Here is a 26,043-nt window from a genome sequence, read left to right on the forward strand (position 1 = left end):
AGGGGGCGGCCCCTCTGCTGCTGCTGTCGCTCTTTTTCCCTCTTCTTTTTCTGCTACTGCCGCTGTTACACCTTCTGCTGGTGTTTCTCTTCTCTCTCTCTCTGCATCAGCTTCTATATACCTCGCGACTATAACTCGCTTCATTCTTTTTTTCTCCTCGCTTTATCTCTCCTTATAGTAGTAGTATATACTGCTACTGCTGCTCTCCTCTCTTCTCCACCACTTCCTCTGCCGCAAGGTATGTACATATATATGGGCTTGCACTCGCTCCTCCTGCTCCACCTCTCTCTCCATCTATTATTTATTTCGATTTCTTTTTCCATCCGTTTTTTTTTTTTTTTTTGCTTCGGTTACTTAGTTTCTTCGTTATGGTAAAAAATTTTTTTTGAAATAAAAAAAAGAGCGTTTGTTTACGTTGAATATCACATGTGAATTTTTCAGCTGTTTGTGAGAGGTTTTCCGAGTTCAACATATGTACCTTTTTTTTTTACTTCTAAGTATACTGTATTAATTGAAATCAATTATGTTCAGGAAGTACATTAACCGAAAATTTTCACGATAGTGCTCAATTTTGTGAAACATAAAAATAATCAACAGTAGCAATACTTGCTACTTCGATAAAAAATAAAACAAGTAATTTGTACACTCTAAAAACTGCATAGAAATTCTAAGGAATAATAATGAATTACCAGAGAAACAAATTTAAACATATGATAATGGAAAATGGAATAGTGAACGGAGGGTTGTGTGTGTAAAAGCAGGTTTGACTAATTATAAAAGCGATTCATTTTTAAAAATGTAAAACTTTCAATTTATTAACACTTTTTTTTTTTTTATGTACAGTAGTTAAAAAATAGTCTTAACAGCTAAATGAAGTATTTTTATGCTAGAATAATTTTAGAAAGTCAGTAAAACACGTAAATACATGAAAGACCAGTAGAAACGAGATTGATGAGAGAAAAAAAAAAAGTAGAGTAAAATGAAAAAATAGAAAGAATTTATTAATGTAATAAATAGTTATAATAATTATCGTGTATGCTTAGCTTAAAAATAAAAGAACAAACAAACCGACTCATCGATAGGCTGTTCTCTCTCTCACTGTCTGTCTCTCTTAGTAAAAAGCGTCGTAGGACTGATTAACAGTAGTTGCGCCCAGGTAGCAGTAAGACGCTTGCTCGCTTTAAACTATACAGCACACGTTTGTCAGACTTGTGAAAACTTTGGGTAAACAAATCCACTTGTGCATCGTATCTTCCTGCTTGACTAATTGTCGACTTCGACGTTATTTTAATTTAATTTAATTTTTTTTTCCCTCAAATTAACAAAAATCCTTATTTATTAATCGAAACCGAACGAAAAATTAAGGTCATTCAATAATACTCGAACGCACGAACCGAATGAGTCGGAAAGAACGAAAAAAAAAAAAAAAAATTTCTTATTGTTGGTAGAAAAAAATTATGAAATCAAAACGCAACGTTTACATATGTCACTTTAACATATAGATCTATGAAAAAAAGTAAAATAAAAAAAAGTCGAAGGGACAAAGTAAAAATTTTGATCTCTTTAAAGAAAAAAAAAAAAAAAAAAAGTTGCAGGCTTTTGGAGTGAAAACCCAAAGGAGAGAGAAAAAGAAGCGCGGGTTGTAAGTATATAAGAGGTAAATACAGGACAAGAGGCACGGAGGGGTGACAGCGTGGGGGCGCACGTAGGTACCAAAGGAGGGGAATGCGTCTCACGGCCCTGGGAATTGTGCCGACGAAGCCGCCAAGAGGCGCGCGCAGCTCACGGCGCGCCGAAGACAGACGAACAACTCGGCGGAGCGTTTCCCCGCGGCCGACATCTTCCCGCTCGCTCGCTCGGCTCACTGGCGCAGCCCGACCAGCTGTTCCATACGGCGAGCAAACTCCCCCTCGACGCGATATACATCTATACACCTACGTGCTGCCGTCCGCGCGATATCTGGGTCATGGGGGGTGCGCAGTGACCGAACGCGCACCCGCGGACCGCCTCCCGGAGACGTCCGTCTTCTACGTCGTCGTTACCCCTTCGCGTTTACCTCGGTGGACACGTAACTATACGATATGCCGACTCCTGGTGCCGAGGTCGCCGAGGACGCGGTGACCGATTGTAATTTATGTACCTATATGTTGGCACGACGAGAGACGACGACGACGAACGACGATGCTTAGCCCGTCTGTCGAAGAGCCCGACTGGTCCAAGAGCGAAAAAGCGCCGCGCTGATTGGCGCTCGTGCGCACCCACGGAAAGACAAGGACGCCCTAATGACGACGATGACGATCGCGTATGCTTATTTTTTTTCTCACTACTGTTTCCATCGTTCTTTTGACTTCCTGGACAGCGGCATCTTCGAGACGACGAGTCCCTTGAGTGCTCCTTTCACGGCGAGGCCTGTACGGTCTTCTTCATACCCGCTACAACGAACGAACCAACGCACTTGCACAGTTTTGCCCTGCGCCCCGCGCCCTGTCCTATATAACAGCGATGCCACGAACACGAACGCCAGCTCTGCAGGGGCAGAAAACTTTTTTTATTTCCCGTCCCCCCCCGCCCCGCCTCGCTGTCGTTCGTTTTACAGAGCATGCAGAGGTGACGCCAACTGAGCTGCGTTGCCGATATGCCGAGGCAAGTGAAGAGTCCCTCTCTCTCTCTCCCTCGACTCCGAAATACACGAAAGCGTCTTTTGCCTTTTTGCGGCGTTGCCGAACTCTTTTTTTCTCTCTCTCTGTTGCATACTTGTATTTTTTTTTCTATTTTTTTTTTTTCGTTTTATAACTAGGTATTGCTTCTGATATAGGCTCGATTCGACTGTCACGCGGGACTATGCGGCGGTAGAATTATTAGGTACTGGGCTTTACTATTTTCGAAAATTTTTAGCAATTCGTGTGGGTGGGAGCAAAAACATGCTAAGGTTTAAGAATAAATCGATATATAGATGTGTTTGAACATTAGGCGGAATCGTGGTGTGGAAGTGGAACTTTGGAGTTTACTGGATAAACAGACAATTTGCAAACTTTGCTCCAAAAATGTTTTTTCAAGTGTCGGATTAATATCAGGAATATACTTATGCACCGATCAGAGAGCAATCGATAAAAAAATCACAAACAATAAATTGCGACATGATATCTTGAATGACATTGTTGAAATCATTTTTTGTCAACTGGTAATTCTATGATAAATGATTTATTTCAAAGTAACAGAGATAAGTATGCATTAATCTTGTTATAAAATTATTTTTATTCAAATGAAAAAAAAATTTTTTCCTTGTCAATCTAAGAGTGTTAAATCGGGTTGTTTTTATGTGGTCTGTGAATAAATAAAATCGTCAAGTTGGAGTTAATCAACAAACCTCTCGTTCTTATTGACAAATTTTTTAATGAATCGTTCAATTAGAAATTAAGTTGTTTTCTTATACCTTGCAGTTTCAACAAGATGACTGGTAAATTTATTAATTATTTGCAACACTCCTTTCCTAAGGATGCTTCACACTAACACGTCAAGTTTAGTTAGTGTATGAACATCATCCATAAGTAATTGTAACATTCACAAAAATGACGTAATGCGTGTTGAAGGTAACAATTTTCTTCACTAATACAAAGAACTAGATTAATGGCAAAGGTAATCAATCTCCCTGAATTATATACATACTGGTCGCAATTCGACTAGTCCGCTTTTCCTTATGCGTAACCTTCAGGTAAATGCAGCTGGAGATAGAGACATCGCTATTTAATCACCTTAAGCATTTTTTTGCATCATCTGTGCAAACCTACTGGTTATAAGGAGCGAGACATCAATAAACCTATTGACACAGTTATTTAAGCACGTCTCTGTCCTGCCGTCCAGCTTATTGCTTGGCTTGTCAATACACCTATCCCAGCACAAATCACTGAATTCACGTACCTGTAAACCACAACCCAAGACTATATCAATGAATTAAATATTACTTCTATAAATATACAGGAAAGTATTTGAATAATCGGTAGACAAGAGGTTAGAAAACTCGAACAAGGATTACCCGAGCGTTAAGCTGAGCTTTTTGCTGTTCGACCATAATAAACTCCTTGAGCTCCTCGTTCGTCAAATCCTTGGCAGGCGCATCATAATTACTCGAGGAATTAAATAAATCCGTCATTTCACCGAGTTATAATTTAGATTAAGTAGTAATAAAAAAACAAAATTTCGGGTTTAGTTATACTTTTAGCTGATAGAACTAGTCAGTCTACGCACGTGTGTGTTTATGATGTGACGGCTGCTAGCGGTGCTGGCACTGCTGGCACTGTACATTAATGTATATAGGTTTGTTCTGACTGTCCGCGGTTGTTGCAGGTTACTTGCATCATCATTTTGGAGGAATTTTTTTTTTCATAATATTTTTTAACTGTGGATATTTTTGTCTCAAAATTTTATTTCAGTCACACTTAACAACTTTACCGTTTTTAGTTAACTTTGTAGCGTTAATTGTTTGAATCTCTTGATCATTTAAGTTGATTTTTTCCACAAGAGATGTCACCACGGGTACTAATAGTCGTATTTTGCCGATCGCCGATGATGTTTGTTTGGATTGGCGGAGGGGGAAGAGCCAACAATTTCAAAAAACACATGTGTAGTGTGTGAAACTAACCTCGGGATAGTTTTCATTTCAATAAAAAAAAAAAAAAAAATCAATTGTTTGGTTATACATGTGTGCGTACTAAATATCAGTTTAAAATGAAAGAAAGTTACGTATCGATTTGTGAAAGAAATTTCATAAACAGAGCCATTCAAACTGACACGGTAAGAATGTTGTGCTGTACCTTTCTATGAATTTAATTAAAATACAACTATTCACTCATTATTTTGTGATGTTTAACGCAGAGATTAGATGGAAGGACACTACTGGAGCCACGATTGCTTAAAATTAATTTTGGAGTGAACTGGGGATGCTGTTTGGTCTCTCTTGGACAAACAAGGTACATTTAAAGAAATCCCTTCAACAAGTGAAGAATTTTTAAGATCACAAGTCCGACGAATTAAAATGTTTACTCCTACAGAGTCGCTGCTCAAGTATCGTGTGAAGTACAGCAGCCAAAGGTATCTCGACCAAATGAAGGTATGTTACAAATAAACGTTGAACTAAATCCAATAGCAGCACAACACTTTGAAAGTGGTCGGCAATCTGAAGCTTCAGCAATAATTAACCGACAGTTGGAAAAATGTCTGAAAGAATCTAAATGTCTGGATTTGGAATCTCTTTGTATAGTTGCTGAAAAAAAAGTATGTAATTAAAAATCACTATATATATCAGTCTTTTTAATTTATTGTTCAAAAATTTGTTGTTTTCAAGGTTTGGAATGTGAAAGTCGACATAAGCATTATAAACCATGATGGAAATATAATTGACTGTGCATCTATTGCTGCTTTGGCAGCTCTTATGCACTTTCACAGGCCAGATGTTACTTCAACTGGTGAAGAAGTTATTGTCCATTCTTTCACAGAAAAAGATCCTTTGCCTTTGATGCTTTATCACCATCCTGTGTGTATATCATTTATTACTTTTGAAAGGTGAGTTTAGTATGGTGTTTTGATTCTACTTATTATTGTATTACAAACTTGACTTTTTCAGTGGGAAAACTGTTGTTGATCCATCTTATCTGGAAGAGAGGGTCGGAGCTGCTATTTTTACTCTTAGCTTAAATGCTTACCGAGAAGTCTGCAGTATAAATTTTGATTACATAGAGTATACTTCATTGGTAGCTGATGTCGTACCATCTGTATCTAATTTTGCTGCAAATTATGCTAGTGAACTGATACGAGAAATCAAAGAATTAGTAAGACAGGATGTTGAAGCAAAGTAAATATTAATTTTATCCTCATCAAAAATAAACTTAGTTTTATAAATACATTATTTTTTTTTTTTTTTTTTTTTTTTAGATATAAAAAGGAAGTTCCTGTGATGAATACTTTTGCTCATTGCATAGCTTCTGATAAAGTTACAGCTATGATGAGTGATAGAATAAAAATAAGATTAAATACATGGAGAGCTTTTAATAAAATAGAAGGTGCAGATTTCTTTTTTTTATGGCTTAATAAAATTGATTCGGCTTACCCCTGTTAAATTATTTTTTTTCCAGATGACCTAATGGAAGATGACGAAAGTGAAAACGGTGAAATTATCAATGTAGGGGATGGAACTGCTGAATTGCTAACTAGGGTGCTGGAAATTTTCCTTTTCTTTTCTTCGTTTTTATTACGTCAAATTCATTTTTAACTGATGTTTTATATATGTTTTAGAAAGACGATTTTGGTGAGGGAGGTAGAAATACTTGGCATTCCGACGATTCCGATGAATCTTCAGATAACGAACTCGAACATCATGCTGACGATGTTGAGTTTGTCAAAGAAGAGTCAAGTAAAAAAGTTATTGCTGATGTTGGTGAGTTAACGGGAATTTCATGTATACTTTTTTTAACAGTAACTATTAGTTATATGCGATTGCTATGATTTACAGAATTGAATGGAGACAGTGAAGAAGAAGAAACAACAGTTTTATCAAAACAAGATTTATCTTGATTTGTCATTATTAGAAATAATTGTACAATTAGTATTTTTTTATTAAATATAACAAAAGTTCATTAAAATATTGTTGGTTAATCTTTTTAAGAGATTTAAAACACATAATAATTTTTTTTCTCTTCTTAATTACAATTATCCTTAAAGATATCTAACCTTATCAACATGTAAAAATTCGAATATAAATTTTTTTAAATATCACTAAATTATTCGACATTCACAGTCATGTTTCAAATTAAATCTTAGGCTACGTCGTATCATTACTCATGCCATTTCTTTGATCTAGTTTGTTTTGATTGGTTTTGACTGAATAGAAAAAGAGGCCCAAGGTGTCCTTTTCAACAACTTGGATTTGTTTGAAGTGCTTCATTAAGATCTAAAGATAAAATGAAAAAAAATTGTAAAAGGTATTGAGGTAAATGATTGTACATATTAAACGGTTGTAAAAATACTGACATCTGCCAACTGAGCCTTGTTTATGCCTGGCTTTGTGGATATCCGAAAGTGTTTTTTGTATCGTCTTAAAGTACCGACTTGCAATTGATACAGATCAACTTCAGGAATATCAGTAGAGTCTGTTTCGCCAGAATCTTCCTCCGATTCCTTAGTTCGCCTTTGCGTTTGCTGCTTTGTTCGAGCACATTGGATTACTTGCTTGTGGTAATCACAGATGTATATGTGCCTTGCCTAAATAAAATGAAAACAAAATTTTTAATGTTAAAGAGCCCACTGATGTAACGTAAGAGCAGCTGTTTACGCGTTCACGTAAGCCATGAATTTCATTATTTATCAAAATTATAAAAATAATGTTTATTAATAAACGGAAATTTTTTTTCAGCAACTATATTATGTTTATTTATTTTCAAAATCGATGTTAAATATTATAAGAAAAATTTTGAGCTGTTAGAAAAAATGCGAAACTCGTGTATTAAACGAAAAGAAAACACCATAATATACATAAGTATACATGACATCAGTGACATGTGTGCCGTCACTGGCGTGAGTGGCCTTAGTGCTTGGTGCCTTCTTTCTGATTTTACTCACACGCACGCACGCACACTCAGGCAAGCGGATAATCACACATTGATCACCCAATATGATTCGTTATTCACGTGAATGGGGAAATCATGATAATATGTATTTACCACAATGAGGTGCAAAATCCGTACGAAAATACATCTTCTTTGTCATGAGAGGTGCAATATTAGTCTGTTACGAAAAATAAGTGTGTCCAGCGACGCGCGTAAGAACGTCACGAACAAAGCCGCGACCCACACGACACGGTTTCCCGGGCCAAACAGCGAGCAACCGAAAGTATGAAGAAAAGGAAGAGAAAAAGCATGCAATCGTAGTAAAAGAGCCTCGTGACTCGTGATGTGGCATAGAAAAAGAAGCCCGTATAAGCACGTGGATGACGTATACAAATACATACCTGGGTGTCGAGATTAAGCTTGAGCCGCCTCCCAGTCACGGTTTTTTGTATTCTTTTACTATAGCTGGCGTTGCCTGCTGATCTGGTGCATCTTGTGCCATCGTCGAAGAGACAGCACACCTGGTCAGCTGCTCCTCTGGAGTCCTCCTCACCGGTACTGAAGCCGTTGTTCATCATCGCAGGACAGGGGTAAAAATCACACGAAAATTTTATTGCGCTTCTAATAGAAAGGGAGTCACGTTCGACTGGTCACTGTAGGTTTTTCTTAACGCGTTGCGGCTGCTGATGCTGCATCCTCCTGCACAGCTGACCTTTTCTTTGGCCTCAACCAACAGGCCTCAACGGTGACGTCGAGTCCCCCAGGAAGAATGACCAGTTGAAGAGATTAATCGCAGATGCGTCAACGCCGGCCTGCTCCGAAATTGCACTCGTCCTTTCGCAGCTTGTTACGATTCACGATGCTCGCCGTAGCTCCCGTCAAATAACCGGCTTCCCGAACTTTTCAATAAAGAGCAATAAACACCCTCGCGACTGCTGTACAATAATCCGGCTTGTAACTGACTCGTTGTTGCGGCTTGTGAGTAAGCTGTGTGTGCTCTCGAAGAGCTGAAAATATTACACACCTAAGTACGGCGACCTACGCCAAGAGCGTGCGCCAGACGAGGACGAGGCGTTGATCGAGGAGAGGCACCAATTGCTGACAACTTGACGGCAAACGGGCTGCTCAGCTGACAGCAACAACACGCAAGTTGACGCAACAGAAGACACGCATGCGTGATAGAGTCAAGAGTCAAGAGCAGCCGACGTCGGTCTTTACTGCGCGGTATCTTCGATTGAAGGTGCTCGTGATGGAGATTAAGTAACGTCAAATAACATTCGAAGAAATTTAACAGCTCGTTGTTGAGCTCGAGATGTCGGCGGCCAACTTGTCAATAATGTAAATTCTTTATTTTTAACTCTGGTTGTTGTCGCACCGCTCGCACTTGCGCACGACTCCATGGTAACGATGGCGATCGAACTCGTCATAATCATGATGTTTTCGTCGATCTGGCAAGCGTTGAGTGCAGATGTATCATACTAGTTGATATAATTGCAACCACTCATACCTATGGAGTTGTCTTTTTTACCCCGAGGTAAAATAATACGCATCATATGCGTCCCGTAAGTATATTCACCGTCCTTCTGAAGTATATTTTACTAGTTGTCGACTCCGACATGCGGTGCGTGCTCCAAAACGCTGACACGTGAGCGATTACTTTACACGTCCATGATACCTGATGGCTGAACTCTCCTCGCAAATAACTCTTCAATGCCCATCTAGTTGGCTGCACTGCTTGTAGCTACGTGTAGTTGTACTGGTTACGAACTACTGTGTACGAACAACGGATAAATGATTCACTGCGGGCACTGCGGCGTCACAATTACATCTTATTGTGTATATTTATGTTATCTCTTAGAACTCTTGATAAGTATATGAAGTATATACTTTTAAGTACACTTAAGCTGTATATCTGTGCCTGTATGGGTAAAACACACACATTTTTCTCACAAAGTCGCAGCTCCGAGAGAACGTGACAAATATATATAACGAAGAGATGAAGAACTCGACAGAACTGCGTCGTTGTTCACTAGCGCGAAAAAAAAAAAAAAAAAAAACAAAAAAAAAAACAGAAGAAATCTTCGTGTTTGCTCCGAAATCAAACGGCGATGTTAACTGGCGAGTAGAAAGTGAGTGGAAAAAGCTCCGATAGCTGCGGTATCATCAGGATTACCTCGTCTTTCCGTTTTACCTCTTAACGTATGTAGATATTCTCCTAAAAATGGTGTCGGTGAAGACCCGCGCTAGAGAGACCTTCGTCGGAGATTTGCAGATCTGCGAAGTATAGTTAGGTACGGCACTTCACGATAGAGCGATAAAATTAGCGACGATGTTATGCTATATACACAATAAGTAGTACTGTTGCTGTTTGGCTCTTTTTTGAGTTTGTAACTTGATATTTAAATGGTTCGAATTAACAGCAACTTTGACAAAAGTGGTGAAGATAAGTAATACATTGGCACGACTCATGAACGTGAAGGGACCATGCGCAGGTGTAGCATAATGTGTGTACTATTATGAAATGTTACATAGTCGAATACGACATTCTTACTAATTTTGGTGTTTACAAACTTTCCATCAATAGAATTTAGGCTAACACTCAATTATTAACGCTTACGATAACGATAAGTGAACGATATCACACGCAATTGAAAAAAAAATGTTTTCGTTATCTCATTTACTTACTGGTGGGATGTCTGGTATTAATAAGTGATGAATGTTAATTGCATCGCATAACAGCTGCACTATTTTACAGCTATTAACTATTAGAAGACTATCGTAAAAAAAACCGAGACTAATTGAATCATCATGATAACAATTAAAGTTTCCACGTATTGTTTAAAAAAATTTTTGCTTAAGCAAAGTCGTTTCTAAAAAAGTCGGCATTCAACTTGGAAGTTATGTTAAATTATTTTTGAATTTTCGCGAATTGGATGAAAAACAACTTTTATATAAAAAAAAAAAAAAAAAAAAGATACCGTCACACGCGATTATACTGTGTATTTTTTCAGCAAAGAAACTTCTGAAGTTACGAAAATTATCAATTAACCTCGACATCAGAGCAACAGCGCCATTGTTCGTATTCTGGATACCCGTTCGCGGGTACATCATGGTTTCATATACTTATGCGTAGGTACAGAAATTTGCGCGACGCGCAATTAGTATTACGGTCGCGTGAACCGCAGGCCTGCTGCTGCTGCTTCTGCACCGATCGAAGCCACTTGTGTGTGTGCATTTCATTACGAGGCCACGTATGAAGGAACATACATTTATACATATGGTGTGTGTACATACATACGACACACGCTATTATTATAAAACGGCAAATAACGATCGGAAGAATATATATATATATATATATGCAGTAAGCATACTTACCCACTGCACACAAGTATATTAGATACCGAAAGTCTCTCTGCGAGAGCGCGAATCATGCATCGCGCTTTTCCCGCCTTTTCCCATGCAAACTACAGAGGCACGTCCTTATGTATATATATACATACATTCTCATGTGGCATGTTGTACGAGGCCGTGTATTAACTTCGGCAAGCTTTCTCGAGAGAGCCACGGATAGTTTACATCGTGGCCATGTTATAACGCGTAAGCTGCAGCGCAGTTAGTTCGCGCGAATTCGGATTCAACGAGCGCGAGCGAGACCGAAACACTTAACCCGGGCTAAAGTGTGTATAGGGAAGCTTGAAGAAGCTTATAACAATCCCTGCACGGCCATTGGGCCGCTTTTTGCGGCTTATCTCAAACGAGCCAATGGCAGAACGAGACTTTGTTGGGCGCGCTTACACTTTTCTCTCTCTGTCGCACCCACGAGAATGCCACGCACACTCTCTAACTTGGATAAGGTTCCATATGCGGGGAGAAATAACCCAGCCTTTTACGCACTACGTCTGTAGCTTGTGAAAAAAAAAAAAAAAAAAAAAAAAAAAATTTATTACGTATATAAGCTCTGTGTGCGTCTATATATAAAACACGTACTGCACATAACATGCATAATATACGGCAATATCGGAGGACAGCTAAGTAAAGGTACCTACATAATATGCATCAGAGCAAGGGCCACAGCACGGCATAATATATAAGTGGTAGCGTGGGGGGGCGCGCGCGCTCCAAAACGCCTCGTCGACGCTCGCTCGTTTTATCTCTTCCCCTCACCTCTCACCGCCCTTCCGACCGTATCCAACAGCGAGCAGTGCGCGTGCATGCACGAAAACGTGTATGTATACCTGTATGTACGGTTTACGTACATACAGATATACAATGGGTTCACAGCACACACAGCTCAGCACGGATGAGATCTCCGTCCTCGTCTGACTCATTTCTCTCTAATGTGCTGTGGTTCATGTATACCTATATGTAGCACAGCAGAGAGAACCCAGCAGCATACAGCATTGCCAGGCAAAGAGAGAGAGAGAGAGAGAGAGAGAGAGAGAGAGACAGAAAGCGAACATCAAGCCGTAGGTATATTGCCGTAGCCGTATGCCCCCCCGTTTCTCTCTCGTGTACCAAAGTATAGGTATACGCCAGTGTGTACGTACAGGCAAGTCGAAGCCGAGCCGTTGCGCTGCTGCTGTGCCTGCCTGCCTGCCCGTGCGCTTGCGGAATACACTAGCCGACCAGAGCCAACCACGATCGTATCCCAACCGACCGACTGTCCGCTACTACGCTACTGCCGTGCTGTAGAGGTATAAAATACATACTGTGCCATTGCGACGACAACGAGGATCATCATCTTCGGGCGCAGCCAGGCTGATTCTACCGACGGACCTTGCGCTCCTACTCGAGGTATGTGTGTTGCTTCCTTCCTTTCTTCATCGTCATGATCATCATTACGACCACCATCATTAATTGTAGATACTTTTTCTTTTTTTTTTTTTTTTTTTTTTTTTTTTCTCTCCCCCGAGCCGTGTAATTATTGTATGAAACGGTGCAAATTGAGCATTGGAAATAATCGAGTAACGTGTGTAAGGAACGAGGACGAGAGCGCGCTGCGTGCGTATGGTTATACACTACCTACCTATTCTACCTACTGCGTGAGTGTACCTATATATTTACTAGGGAGAGCGAAGCTTCGTGGAAGCCGGCTGACAGGTCGACTCGTCCCGCCGTCGCCCCTTCGAGAGGACCCTGTTGGCGCAACTTTGTTCGTAATCACCAGCCTCATCTTCTTCGAGGCATATTTTTTCTATCTGCGAGTGCGTATTGAGCGAGGCACGTATCGGTGCAAGTGTCGCAGGAGAAGTGTGTTGTTTTTTTGGCGCCACCAATCATCGTCGTTGCCGAGGAGGAAAAGAAGACAGCCAAAGTTGCTTCGCGAGCAAAGAAAAAAAGAAAAAAAAAAGAATAAAATTTAAAAAAAAATAGGCATACAGAGTGTGTGATTTGGTGTATCGTGTGCGTGTTCTCCTGTATCCATGTATACATTTGTACGTACCTACTGTACAAATTTTCGTTGCGTCGTGATGTAGTAGTAACTGGTACAAGTGTATTGTGCATCCTCATCTTGCATGTACGCGCGCGCGCGTGCACGTCGTTGCGGCGTGCGAGAGCGAGCGAGAGAGAGAAAACAGACACTACGTATATAATCCATATACGCACCAGGAGTCGATCTCTTTTAAGTATTTCTCGTCCGAGTCCGGGATTTTATGATATTATTTTATTATATTCGTTTTGTGCCAGTCGTTTGCAACCGTAGAAATCGAAGGATGGCGGATAATTAACGAGAAAGAGATAGAGAAAACAAACAGGAGGCGAGAAAGAGCGAAAGAGAACCTGTCCACCTTCGACGTTGTACGTTGTACCACACGCAAAATCGTCGCTGTTGCTGGCAAATGGCTGCGTTATCGTTCTTTCTCTCTCGCTCTCGCGACGCCGCGGCTACACACACGACAATATATACATATATTGGCGATATATACAGCCGCGCAAGCATACGTGTATAATACACGGGGCCGTTACGTGTTATGGAGCCTCGGGCTTCGAGCCAGCAGCGTTTCTTTTTCGCACACACAATATTTCTCGGCTCCCGCTTTAAAAAAGAATGCGCAACTCTCCTCCTCGATGCTTTAGCATCCAGAGTCGTTTTTTTTTTTTTTTTTTGTTTTTCTCTCTTTCGCTTGTCCTCTTCTGCTTCTCCAAAATAAGCAAGCTCCAAAAATGTCGGCACGACTCTTGGTTAGTAATATCCAATGGACATTCGCAATGCACCATAATTATGTACTTGAAATATGTTTGTATTTTTATTCCGATCTCTTTGGTCCCCGGAAATAGAGGTTATTCTGTTCGTTTCGTCTTCCAAGCGCGCGCGGGCTTTCCCTCCTACCTTACGTAGAGCCGCTCGTTGTGTACTTAACGCCATGGGTATATACCTATATGGGTCCCAACTTTTAAAGTAGTTTTTTATACTTGAATGAATACATTTTTTGCCTCGTAAGTACCACCATTGCAAAGCCCAAGGATAATCGTGGGTAGTTTAAGTCATAAGTTTAACCATTTACGGGGTAATATCGGGGTTTTTTCCAAAATTATATCGGCGCTCTTGGTGTACCGACACTGTGTATACATCGACATATAGGTATACGCACGCGAGAGAACGATCGCCCTATTGGAGCGCGCGGTGTATATTTACTTGTCAAAAGCTGTGACGTTCGCGTTTCGCTCACTTTTCAACCTGTCGCCTTTTCGGATTCGTTTACTTTTATCAATTTCACTCTTTTACCTTTGTTTTTATCCAGCATATTTTCATTTTATCCTTTTTTTTACCGTCGTGCATACCGAATTTTTTTTCTTTCCCTCCGTTTGGATATAGAAAAAGAGGAAATTGTTCGCCGCGGTAAAATATCACCCAAACGAGCCGTATAATGTTCAGCTTGAACCCGCAATCATCCTCTCATTGACCTTCAATGAAAAAAATTAAAATTGCACATTAGACAGTCAGCTGGAAGAGCACAGCATCGAGGCATCTTCTAGGCCAAACAACCAAGCGTACACTTCTTCGTTTCGAAAAGGCAAAAAAATGCCTGACCAAAGAAAAATGAAATAAAATAAAAGGAAGCACAAGACCGCGTCGGCATCTCCTTACGATCCCAAACCGCGCGGACTCCCCAATGTAAAAGTTGCGTGCATCCACAAAAGAGCAGCCAACTCGATTCTCGCTGTAAGCATGCACCAGAGAAACGGTGTCCTGTCTTTTTTCTTTTGCGCACACATATATAAGTACCCGGCTCTCTCCATCGTAAAACGAGCTGCTGGCTACGCTGAATGCAAGGAAACCAAGCATATATGTATATACGTTTAATAGCTGTAAGATTACAGGAAAGCAGTCTGCATCCGTAAGTTCACCGTTTTTGCGGTAGGGTCGCTAGTGTACGCAAACCCTCCCTCGCACGTATGTCGGTGTGTAATACACATTTTATCCCTAAACACGTATACACACTCAGCCGAGGCAGCATCATCTCTTCTGTCTCTCTTTTTTCCTTTCTTTTTCTCTCTCTCTCTCTCTCTCTCTCTCTCTCTCTCTCTCGCATTCGTAGAAAAGAGAAGGAAATAAAGAACGTCTCTTGCAGAGAGATTCTCTGCTCGCGAGCTTGTCCAAGAAAGAGAGAGAAATGGAAAAAGATCGAGAGAGCGAGAAGGGGCGAGAAAATAGACCAGGGGACAGCGTGGGAGAAAGAAAAGAGATAGGTATTCCCCGTTGACGAAGCCAACAGCGAGGTGGCGGTAAAGCCGCTCTCCTCCCGTGAAGCACAACCAGCAGCGGGCAACCGTATGTATGTATACATGTATACACGAAGCTTATACATCCCATCGGGCTACAAACCGAGAAAGAAGGGAGAAAGGCTTTGGCTCGAGTGTGTGTGTGTGTGTGTGTGCTCACCTATACAATGTACACGAAGAGCGAGACGGGGATACTGTCTTTGGCACCCAAGTGTAAAAGAGAGACGAAAACTGCATCATGCAGCATAAGCTTAGCGCATCATAGCACTTGTATTATACCTATATATACACGCTCTGCTGAGAGTAGTCAGTGGAGTAGCTGTAGCGTGTATATATATATACATACTTATATATATATATATATATATATATATATATATATATATATATATATATAAGTATATATATATATATATATATATATACTTATAATAAGAGAGTAAGAAAGATAGAAGGAGCAAAAGAGCGAGAGGGGAGAGAGAGAGAGCAGCGAGTCGTGCATCACTCGTGTTTACACGTAAGCGTCTTCCTCCAACAAATTTATATATGTATATACATATGCGTTGCTTTACGGCTCTGTCCTGCCTGACTCTATTACTATATAAAATACATATATGTATACCCTCCCTGCGTTGTTAGCTGCTGCTGCAATATACTCTTATTATACTTATAAGCCACACACGAGTGGAGTAGCGCGTAAGCCGAGTCGTTCGTTTCGTTTGTACCCTCCACTCTCTGCCTATATACTGTATTAAGTATTACTCGACTTCTCTGGCTGCTGCCTGCCAGTAGGCGCCAAAAGCTTGTCCGAGGAATCATATACACACGCCTGCCACAAGTTTTCTGCCAGTTTTGCCGGGAACAGTTTCGCGTTTCTCACTGTCCGTCTGTCGTCTGTAAGCGCCGAGTCGCGGTAAGTACCACAAGCACAGCATCAACGGTGACGGTTATTATTATTAGAAATTCTCGTTTCCTTCGATATCGCGGTTCTAAAATCTGTTGTGACAACGTATGTAGTTTTATCTCACAAGTTTCCGTCATCGTTTCGGAGCGCTGCTCCGTTTTACTGTTGGCACCTTCTCGCGCGATGCGCGCGCTCGCCACCTCGTTCGTTCCTTTTCGCTCTCTATAACCTCACCATGGACACACAGTGGGTAGGTAGAGTACGTATACGTCCGTACGAAATGCGCGCGCTCTCTCTTCCATAGCGTCGGTCCAGGGGGGTGCGCGTGCCATAAGCGCGCCCTCAACTCGCGCCGTCGTCTGCTAGGCATGCTCCGAAACCATCACCCGTCGCCTCGAAAAATCGAGCTCCGTGGACGTTGTCATCCCATGTGCCGCGTAAATCATTCGTTTGCTCGTTGCTCCGAAATTTTATTCCCACGCGATGAACAATTCCTCGAAGCCCATACGCGTATCGGCTATTATGGGGGCAAAACAAAAATCACGCGTTACTCGCACCGAGTGGATGTACATGCCAGCGTGAAGCATAAAATGGCTGGGAATGCAATCAATGCAGCAACATCAGCCGAAGAAGCGAAGTAGTAATACTTATCAGTTGTCGGGGCGAAAATATACGCTCGTTGCCTGCGCTGGTAGCACGTAACAGCTCTGCTGCCTTTGCTGCTGTGTGCGCGATATATACGTGTTATAAATGAGCCTGCCATGCCTCCTACTCGAACGTTCGCGCGTGTGTGTTCTGTGTGCGAGAAGAGAACGTTGTCGTCAGCCGTATCGTGCCATACTTGCCGCGTTTCCATCCACATAATACATATAATATGATGCTCTCTCGCGTACACACACACACAGCAGCTTTGGCTTTTAGTTTGCTCGCCTGTCCGCTGGCTCCCTCTTTCCCCGCGATGGTTGCCGACTAGGGTAGTTCGTTCGTTAGCTCGTTCGTCCCTTTTTTTTTCCTTCTTTTTCCTTCTTTCTCGCGCTCAACCAGCCAACTCTCTCTCTCTCTCTCTTTTTCTCTGGCTGGTGTGGTACCCACTGTACAGCGCTGCCACTGCGCGTCGATAGTCGCTCCGAGCTGCGAGAGGTAGCATTATCCAGTGGTCAGTTGGTCTTTCTTTCATTTTTTTTTTTTTTTTTTCTTTTTTTTTCACAACTCATCGTCACCTCATTTTTTTTCGTTAAACAATCACTTATTCGTTACATCGTTGTGTTTATTCCAAGTTACGTGGCTCATTTTCACGTAGTTTTCGCACTTTCGGAGCTTGTGGCTCGGTGGAAATTATAAAGGCGCGCGCAAACGGTTGTACAGGAGCAGCCAGCCTGTACACGGGCGAGCGGGGATAGGCATCAGCGCGACATCTGCGCCATGTTTTTTAGATACGGGGGGGGGGGCCTCTCCAGCCCGACGGTCGTGGGCACGTACACGGGCCGCACTTGTGTCTCCGGCGAAATATCAGCGAAACGATACCGGGAACAGATACGCGATTGCTGAACTTTTTGTTTTGCTCGACGTCGAGTGTCTTACTTTTGCCTCGGGTTCTTTTACGCTGCGCACGGCAGAATCCCGTATTACATACGCTTACAAAGAAAGATGGAGTCGTTTTCGCTTCTTGAATTCGTCGCGACTCGCGACAACTTTGGTTTTATTTTTCTTTGCTCATTGAAAATTTTTATCGCCCAAAGATTGGCACAAATTTTGTTTGTCTTACATCATTCGTACACTTAATTGATGTTGTTTGTAAAAATTTATCATTGCACGTGTGTTTTTGTCGATCTCTGTATGGATTTTTTTGATTAAATGTAGTTTCCACTTCATTGCTTGTATGTTTTTTTTTTTTTCATTAGATTTACAACTTAAAGTACTTTAGGCTTGTTAGGTAAACCAAAAATGTAACTTTCCATCTCGTGTAACATATAAAACTAAACAGGCACCACGTGAGCATTAGAGGAAACGTTAGACCGCACGTTTATCGTTGTTTTACTCTTATCTGCAAATCTTTGGCTCAAGCGACAATACGTGTAATTCAACATATTTTTTATGCTACTTTCGCTCTATACAGATTGATACTTTACATTGGCGTTGGTTGCATGTATGTTTGATGCTCTGAAGCAGGTGAATTAGAAATTTGTATTACCTTAACCGAGAAAAAAGAGCGAAAATAAGTCTACTGCAAATAAGAATTCAATACGTACAATGACAAGTGTATTTTACAAAAATTTTAAGCCAACAAAGTTTAAAATCTGTTGTGTCGAACTAGAGTAACAAAATCCGTACTGTTTTACCATGTGACACAGATGTTGATTTCGCAACAAAATTAAAAAAAATGCACAATACCATTCTCATAAATTCTTGTTAATGCAAAGTTTATTTTTGCACTTTTCCTGCACAATTTTTGGCCTTAATCATATATGGGATGTAATGTCTTCAAAAATTGATCAATTGCTTGAGCCGATGCAATAAATTTCCTAATCATACTGACACAGGTTCCTTGATCTCGTCGTCTCGTTCTTTTGAGAAATCGAAGCCACGTGCGTAGTCCCCCACTTACCATCAGCATAGGAACTCGCCCGTGATCTCAGCACAATGGGCTCGATCGTACATTCGAAATTTCTGAGAGGAAAAATCAGGGAGCGCAAGGTGCACCTGTTCGGCACCAGCAAGTGCACGTTTTCCCCTCCGTCTCATCAAAACCTAAGTAAAATACATAACCATCGGCCTGCCCGGGTTCACCGGGCGAATGTCAAAGAGCGTTGTTTGGTCCTCGGCAAATAACCTGCCCCTTTCAACCTGTTTTCGTGCTTCTCGTTCTCTTTTCGCGCGCATAATTTAACCGCCTTGCCCGGGTCATCGATACTACAGGTGCACGCTTTTACCCCCTTCTTACCTCTCGCCACCTGTTTGCGAGGGACGAAACAAAACTCACACTTTTTTGTCACTCGCGACTATGAACACCCATGCAAAAAATTTATTGAATAATAAAAATATTAGTTCATCACAATCGGCTTTGGTTCATCGTTTTTTCACTGTTCTCTAAATGGGCGAGTATGATTGTTAAGGCTAGGGATGTACACTCACCTTACCTTGATTTGCAAACCGCGAAGTTTGAAGTCGTAAATTTTTTTATGACAAATAAACATAAAATATGATTTTAACATTGTTCAATAGTTGTTAATATGATGGTTGTTTATCGTTGTATTTTTATTTTATTATGGTTATGGTTGTTCCTCGTTTTCAAATACAATAAATTACTTCAAGAATTCAAACTTCGCGGTTTGCGAATCAAAGTACGGTGAGTGGTGAATTGTACCTTCGTTGAGCAGCGTCGGTCACAGTGCACACTTGAACGGGTTTACCGCTCAAATAGTCGCTTCACACCTTCGTTATTGATTTCAAAGATCCCTTGGCTGTTTCTCCTCTCGGTTTTGTTCAGTACTCGTGCAATAAAAAAAAAATTTTTTTAAACGACATGTACACTCCTTCGTGGTTTAATTTATCGATACATCATAGTGTATAATATACTCAACATGCAATGCGTACGGTAATGTTCAACGAGTAAAAAAAAATTTAGTTGCAACCAGCAATCGTAAATACCTTAGATAATGGTCAACGCGTTGTAATAAATAATAGAAAGAAAAAAATGTATAGCTGTTGCAGTGAAATGATTTATGCCGACTGGAAAATTGTACGGGATATTTTATAGACATCGGTAGAGCTCTACACGTGCCAGACCGTATAGACGCCCTCTGATGCAACGAATTGACAGTCCAGCGTGTGATCTTTGGCGTTGATGCGTGAAATAATCGTTTTTTCGTATAATGCTTTTGTGCTGTATATTTTTTTTTCTTCCCGCTGTACTTATCTTCCGCACAAAAAAAAAAAAAAAAAAAAAAATTATCACCGATTAAACTTATGCATTGTTGATGTGAACAACTCAAGCTCTATTAACGTTACTGTGATTTAGAATAATTTCGTAGAAAATGAATTGAAGTTTACAGATTGTGATAAGTGCTTGAATTGGAAAGTATTTATTATCACCAGTTCCGAGATGGCTAAATAATGAGTTTACTAATTGTTTATGAATTGGTCATAGTCACGGAAATAGTGACAGACAAGATTACAGCACTAGCAGATATAATTTAAAAATAAACTTATATCTTTATTAGTTTCATACTCATTACGGTTATTCGTTACTATTATTTTTATTTTTAGGTATTGGACTTGCATACTTGAGTTTATTTATAAAATTTCACTTTAAATCGTTTTCAAAGAATAATAGGTTTTTAAGTCGTTAAGATTACAATCTTAATGGTAGTTATGATAGTAGAATTCTGTTTATTGGAGCATAATACTGTTATCCGAATTTATGAAGTAACACGTAAAATTGTACAATATAAAACTTTGCATGTCTCGTGTTAAATTTTAATAACAAATCTGCACGACCTATTTTTTAAATACATCACAATATATTTTTAGAAGAAAGAAAACCAACAAACGCGTGAACATAATGTAATCTCGGTTGTTTCCTTTGCACAGATAATCAAATGGACAGATATTTAAAAAAATGTAAGGATGCTGGAAGCGGGATTATAGTTGTTGAGAGCATTGTGTTTTAAGTTTTTCTTACACACTACTGTAGGTTTTGCCAAAGTAACTGTGTCTTCTACTGACAAAAACAATTAATTGATTTGCCTGCCACCTAATTTAACGAAAAGTTGAAACTCTTTGTTGAAATTATATTTTTGTTTTTTGATTTCAGAAAGCAATTAACTTGAGCTGAGTGACGAGACGGTGGCGACTTAGCCCACATCTCAACCTCGGCAAATTTTTAATATTTGCGAATAAACCAACACTAGCCATGGACGTAAGTAGCTTTCATACTATTTATGAGTTTAACTGATTGGAATCATTTTTTTATAAACAGACTGCACTTTTTAAAATAAATTTATTCACGAAAACTGTTTATTAGTATTTTGTTGATAAATGATCACAAATACATTTAAAGTGTATTAACCTTTATTCGTACACAATTTTAATTAAAAAAATATTTTTTTTATTTTTTATCAACATCTAAGCTATCATAATATTTTCGATTTAATAAACACTATTGGTAAAGGTAAAAATACACTCTGCATCACGTAATCGCCTTGAAAACGGATTCAATGTATATTTAATGTTATGATACAGAAAAAAATGATATTTTAATATTTTTATGTAATTTTCTGTGTTGTATGGCTACTCTGATTTAAAAAAAAAACAGTTTCAAGTAATGTACTGGATTAAAAGCCATAAAATTTACTTTCATTGACGACGATAGTTCGATAATCGCAAAATTTTTCAAATTCAATAAGAGATTCCTTATTTTTTAAAATTTCAGTTGCCAAACAATAAAAATATTACCATAAATAATTAGGACATTGGACTAACTCTTTTCTAGAGTGTTAAACTTTGTTTACATGTTTACACAATTTACATTAGATCCTCTTTCAAAGTGAGTGTACAAAACGATAAGGGTGCCTTTACTATGATTTTTATTTTATGCAGTAATATACTTACAATATCATTCAATAATATAATATATATGTAAATATCTTTGACATATGATAAAAATGTTTATAAAAATATTGGTAATCTGTCTGCAAACAAATGAAATTTGAATGATTTTTTATTTGAATATTTTTTCACTGTTATGTCCAATCTGGTATTATTTCTTGATTATAATCAAAACTGCAGCTTCAGCTGTATATCAAGAAAAAAATCAAGAAGCATCCCACGGTATCAAGAAGAAAAGCTAAATTTAACTAGTTTTACTGCATTCGTATTTGACGTGTTTGTTGTTCAAAGTAGGTCTTGCACAGAGCAACGTCAACATAAACAATAATTCGTTATCGTTAGTACTATTATTAATTATTATTATCTCATATTAACAAAAAAAAATTCGTACTCTAGCTGAACCTATGCAAATCTACGTTAAATTAATTATAGAAGTACAAAATTTGTTTGTGAATTAATATTTTACCCCGGTTATTCAAGTGAACTTATAAAAGGTCAATAAAGTAACGAATTCAGACTTAATATACCATTTAGTTTACCACTTGGATAATAAACTATTTTGTCACTGTCGATAAAGTGGATTTCTGCTAAACAAGTTTTTTTATATTAAATCTTCTGTTAATAATAGTGTTTGTATATTTTGAAAACTAGTGTAGTTATTTCACAAATATTTTGCTCAGTACTTAAACTTACTCGTTTCTATGAACGTTTGATCATCATGAACTAAGCGATTATATCAGCACGATAGAAAACTTTGGGCCTGTGAACGCGATTGTTTTTTTTTTTTTTTTTTTTATAGTGATCTATGAAAAATTCTGAAATTTTATCAGAAGTTATCAATATGAATAACCATGGGTAATGTCGAAACTATACGATACATGAATTTTAATTTTTAATTTTGTGCAAGACCTACATCAAGGGAAAATCATTACTTTTGTCTATTACTCTATCCTTGTGACTTTTTTTTCTAAATACGTTAACGAACAGCCTCATTATCAAAATATAAAGGTAGTAAAAACCCATTGCAAGGTGCAACTTAAGGTTGCAGCTTTGCGTCCCTCCCCATAAAGAAAAGCGCAGTAATAACCCTTAGAAAAATGGTCCCATCTCAAAGTTTAAAATACACGTAGGTATCACTGAGGAACCCTTACCATCGTTCTCCCAAATTTTGAAATTTAGAAAGCTATGTAGCGTGTTGTGTACGTATATCAAAAGTCACCCGTGTCAAAAAAATTTGGAGCATCCATCGATAATTTTCCCGCGCTTTTGTAAAGCCTGCAGGCGATGATTTACCTGCATCCTTCTTAAGTTCGGTTTACTGTATACGCATGTATATACGTCTCTTAGGCTTTATGTGCCGTTATGCGTACCCATACCTATATACAGCAGACAACTGCTGGGACACATGGTGTGTAGTATAAACTATAAAGGGGAGAGACTGGGAAGGGAAATGCAGAGGGGGATTAGCCTTGGCAAGGCAGCAGCGAGGCAAGCTGCTTGTACCTGCCTGCCATGACTACCGGCTGGCTGTATTTTAAGTGATACTTTTTTTTTTTTTAATACCATCCGTACTTTCATCCATCGTTTTCCCAAATTTGAAATTACACGTTTCGTACGTTTTTTCGGAGTAAATTTTTTTTGTTTTTATTTCTTGATAGTATGACAATCATCGCGTTTTCAAATAACTGAAAAATAGTACGGCATAAATACTTCATACTTGGTTTAGCTCAACGAACTGGCATAAAAAAAAAAATTTGTTTTTCTTTGATTTTATTGATTTTTACGATTTTAAAGAACCGTTGTTTTGATGCGAGTTCTTAAAATTTACCTTTGATTTTCAAATAAAAAAAAAAAATGCTTGCTTGTAAATTCTGTCAATAAAATAACAAAACCCTATCACAAAAGAAAAAGAAAAAAAAAATTGTCAACTCGGACATACTGTAAATCCACTTATTACTTATAAAATAAATTTTACAATTTCATACCAAGACTAAAAGTATTGGTTACAATTATGTTGAAATACACTCATAGTATTATTATTATTAATTATTTATTAATAATTATTAGGTACTCGTATAAACGTCGCAAACACCAACGAAGCAAAAAAGGCATAATTTTAATTAATTCAGTAGATGATAAAGAAAGAAATAAAAAAAAAAAAAAAAAAAGAGGAATAATTTTAATACTTAAAAATGTAAAGGAAACTGCATTAAAATTTGTTTCATTATTATTCCCGTCGGAGCTTTTTACCCGCGATATATAATATAATACTCTCCCCTCGCCCTTTTCCCTCGTTCTCTCCTCCCCTCCAATTTTCTCCGCCCGTCTCTCGCTCCCATCCTGCGTTCGATTCGTTCGTTCGTTAGGCGGTCTCTCGCGCCACCACCACCACCACCTCCATCACCAACACTACCCACCGTTCGGCTGGCTGGCCTAACCCTGGGAATGTGAGCTCGAGCAGCAGACTTCTCTCTCTCTCTTTTTCTCCTCGTCTCGCTTGCACGCGCACCCGGCCCTCGCGTCGGCTCTCTGCAATTGACTCTCTCCTTCTCGTTCTCCCTCACGAGGTCTTATTGACCTGAACCCGGTTCTCGCCTCGTCTCTTTTTTCCTCTCTCTCTCTCTCTTTCTTCTCATCGAGCTTCGATTCGCCGCTCTCCGTACTGCCTCGCGCACACACGCGCAACCACACGTATTACCATACAATGTGTGGGTAGGTGTGCGGGTTGTGTACGTACATACCACGCGCGTGTGCGTGTGTATTGTACGCAATTCGCGGTTATCAGCTAGATGAGGGTACGTACAGAGAGGAGGAAGGTCGGAGAGGAGGCTCTTTTATCCACTTTGGTATCATCATCATCATCATCATCATCATCATCGTGATTATTGTTATTGTAAAATTGAAAAAAATGTGTTTTGCACTTGAAGAAAAATAATAGAAAGCTATTTTAGAATAATAAAAAAAAGAAGAAGGAATTGGCAGAGGAGGAGGAGGAGGATATGCGTTTTATTTCGTTCGCATTTGGAAAGTGCAACTCCAAAATAAATTCTCGCGGCTAGTATGTAATTATCCACGTTTACCTATATCGTGTGTACTTGTCATCTCCTCTATGCAGCTTGTTTAGTTACTCTCTTTCTCTTGACGTTTAATGGCAAAAATAGATAAAGCGCTGCGTCTTCGGCTTCTCTTAGCCCGCACCCACGCACTCGTGTACTGTCTTTCTCTTCTAACTCACTAATACCCCCCCCCTTTTTTTTATACGTCCAGGTATCGTTGGACTTTTCATCATCACTCCCCCCTTATCCTTACGATCGAAAAATAAAACCAGTTTTCCGTATCGAGGAATGTGTGTGCCTTCAGCGGCATCGCATACTGGTACAAGAAAAAGATAGGCCTCGCTTCACATTGACATTACGCGTGTGCGTGAAACAATGAAAAAAAGTGAGCTTGACAAAAAGTTGGATGCGTTTGAAATGTATGTGCAAAAAAGATTGCATAAGCGAGCCGCGAATTGCGCAATATAGTGTTTGCGTTGTTCCTTTCCTCTTTCTCTTTTCTTAGGCTCCGCGCGCTGACGTGGTCTACGCGTATGTGGACAATTACGTGAAAAAAACACGCTATGTTGGAGTCTTGATTTAAATTGAAATAAAAACCAAAATTGTGTCGTTAGTACACACTATTTGACAAGAGTATAGTAATTACATACGTTTTTCCTTCGTGTCCCCAAGAACAAAAAAATTTGTGGCGCACTTATTTGCAATCATTTCGTAAGATGTGCGTGCACGTATTTCCGGCTGATTAATTTTTTTCCAGCACCCGAATTAAAAGATGAAAGAATCCAAAAAATTGTTACATATCAGCTCAAAATGTTATACAGTGAAACCGATTCTACTAACAAGTGTTACACACACCTTAGTTATTTCAAGGTGCGCTTCGGAAAATTTTTTTTTTTTTTTTCTGAATCGTGAAAGACTCCCAACTGAACTTTTTTTATGGAACCACTTGTACACGCAGGAAAAAGACTCCATCTTCGACCTACGGGCACATGGAAAAACACCAAAAACGCCGGAGAAGAAGAGCAGCAAGAGAAAGACGAGATGAAAAGACGTAGAGAAAATCGAGTGGCAGGAGGAATTCATTCTTGAAAGGAATTTCTCGAAAACAAAGGTATAGGCACAAAGAGATGCACCTTGGCAGATCGGGGAA

General features: G+C 39.3%; 3 protein-coding genes across 3 annotated transcripts; 1 reads left to right on the top strand and 2 right to left on the bottom strand.

Annotated features, from left to right (window-relative positions):
* Nucleotides 1-3,230: 3,230 nt before the first annotated feature.
* Nucleotides 3,231-4,271, bottom strand: Tim8 (translocase of inner membrane 8). Its single transcript, XM_014355639.2, has 2 exons — nucleotides 4,034-4,271; nucleotides 3,231-3,918 (listed from the first exon to the last, which is right to left on the bottom strand). Exons 1-2 carry the CDS (start codon nucleotides 4,148-4,150, stop codon nucleotides 3,754-3,756), a joined length of 282 nt encoding a protein of 93 aa, XP_014211125.2. The 5' UTR covers nucleotides 4,151-4,271; the 3' UTR covers nucleotides 3,231-3,753.
* A 252-nt stretch (nucleotides 4,272-4,523) lies between these two features.
* Rrp45 (exosome complex component Rrp45) lies at nucleotides 4,524-6,678 on the top strand. Its single transcript, XM_014355626.3, has 9 exons — nucleotides 4,524-4,791; nucleotides 4,873-4,967; nucleotides 5,049-5,271; nucleotides 5,342-5,559; nucleotides 5,621-5,848; nucleotides 5,929-6,056; nucleotides 6,129-6,208; nucleotides 6,289-6,430; nucleotides 6,506-6,678. Exons 1-9 carry the CDS (start codon nucleotides 4,726-4,728, stop codon nucleotides 6,565-6,567), a joined length of 1,242 nt encoding a protein of 413 aa, XP_014211112.2. The 5' UTR covers nucleotides 4,524-4,725; the 3' UTR covers nucleotides 6,568-6,678.
* Nucleotides 6,588-8,741, bottom strand: Sap30 (SIN3-associated polypeptide 30). The gene is made up of 3 exons (XM_014355627.2): nucleotides 8,000-8,741; nucleotides 7,024-7,254; nucleotides 6,588-6,943 (listed from the first exon to the last, which is right to left on the bottom strand). The coding sequence occupies exons 1-3, from the start codon at nucleotides 8,174-8,176 to the stop codon at nucleotides 6,815-6,817; spliced, it is 537 nt and encodes a 178-aa protein (XP_014211113.1). The 5' UTR covers nucleotides 8,177-8,741; the 3' UTR covers nucleotides 6,588-6,814.
* Nucleotides 8,742-26,043: the final 17,302 nt, after the last annotated feature.

The sequence above is a fragment of the Copidosoma floridanum genome, unplaced genomic scaffold (assembly GCF_036245765.1).
Source record: "Copidosoma floridanum isolate Cflo_tuat_1 unplaced genomic scaffold, Cflo_Japanese_pri ptg000030l, whole genome shotgun sequence".
Lineage (NCBI taxonomy): Eukaryota > Metazoa > Arthropoda > Insecta > Hymenoptera > Encyrtidae > Copidosoma > Copidosoma floridanum.

Bases quoted from the DNA above. Each gene is read 5' to 3' on its own strand.
- Sap30 (XM_014355627.2), bottom strand. From the start codon at position 8,176: ATGATGAACAACGGCTTCAGTACCGGTGAGGAGGACTCCAGAGGAGCA. The intron at 7,255-7,999 runs GTATGTATTTGT...CATTTTATTTAG, and splicing joins AGCTTAATCTCGACACCCAG to GCAAGGCACATATACATCTG. The intron at 6,944-7,023 runs GTCAGTATTTTT...TTTTATCTTTAG, and splicing joins ACAAGGCTCAGTTGGCAGAT to ATCTTAATGAAGCACTTCAA.
- Rrp45 (XM_014355626.3), top strand. From the start codon at position 4,726: ATGAAAGAAAGTTACGTATCGATTTGTGAAAGAAATTTCATAAACAGA. The intron at 4,792-4,872 runs GTAAGAATGTTG...TGTTTAACGCAG, and splicing joins GAGCCATTCAAACTGACACG to AGATTAGATGGAAGGACACT. The intron at 6,431-6,505 runs GTGAGTTAACGG...TATGATTTACAG, and splicing joins AAAAGTTATTGCTGATGTTG to AATTGAATGGAGACAGTGAA.
- Tim8 (XM_014355639.2), bottom strand. From the start codon at position 4,150: ATGACGGATTTATTTAATTCCTCGAGTAATTATGATGCGCCTGCCAAG. The intron at 3,919-4,033 runs GTAATCCTTGTT...TGTGGTTTACAG, and splicing joins AAGCTCAGCTTAACGCTCGG to GTACGTGAATTCAGTGATTT.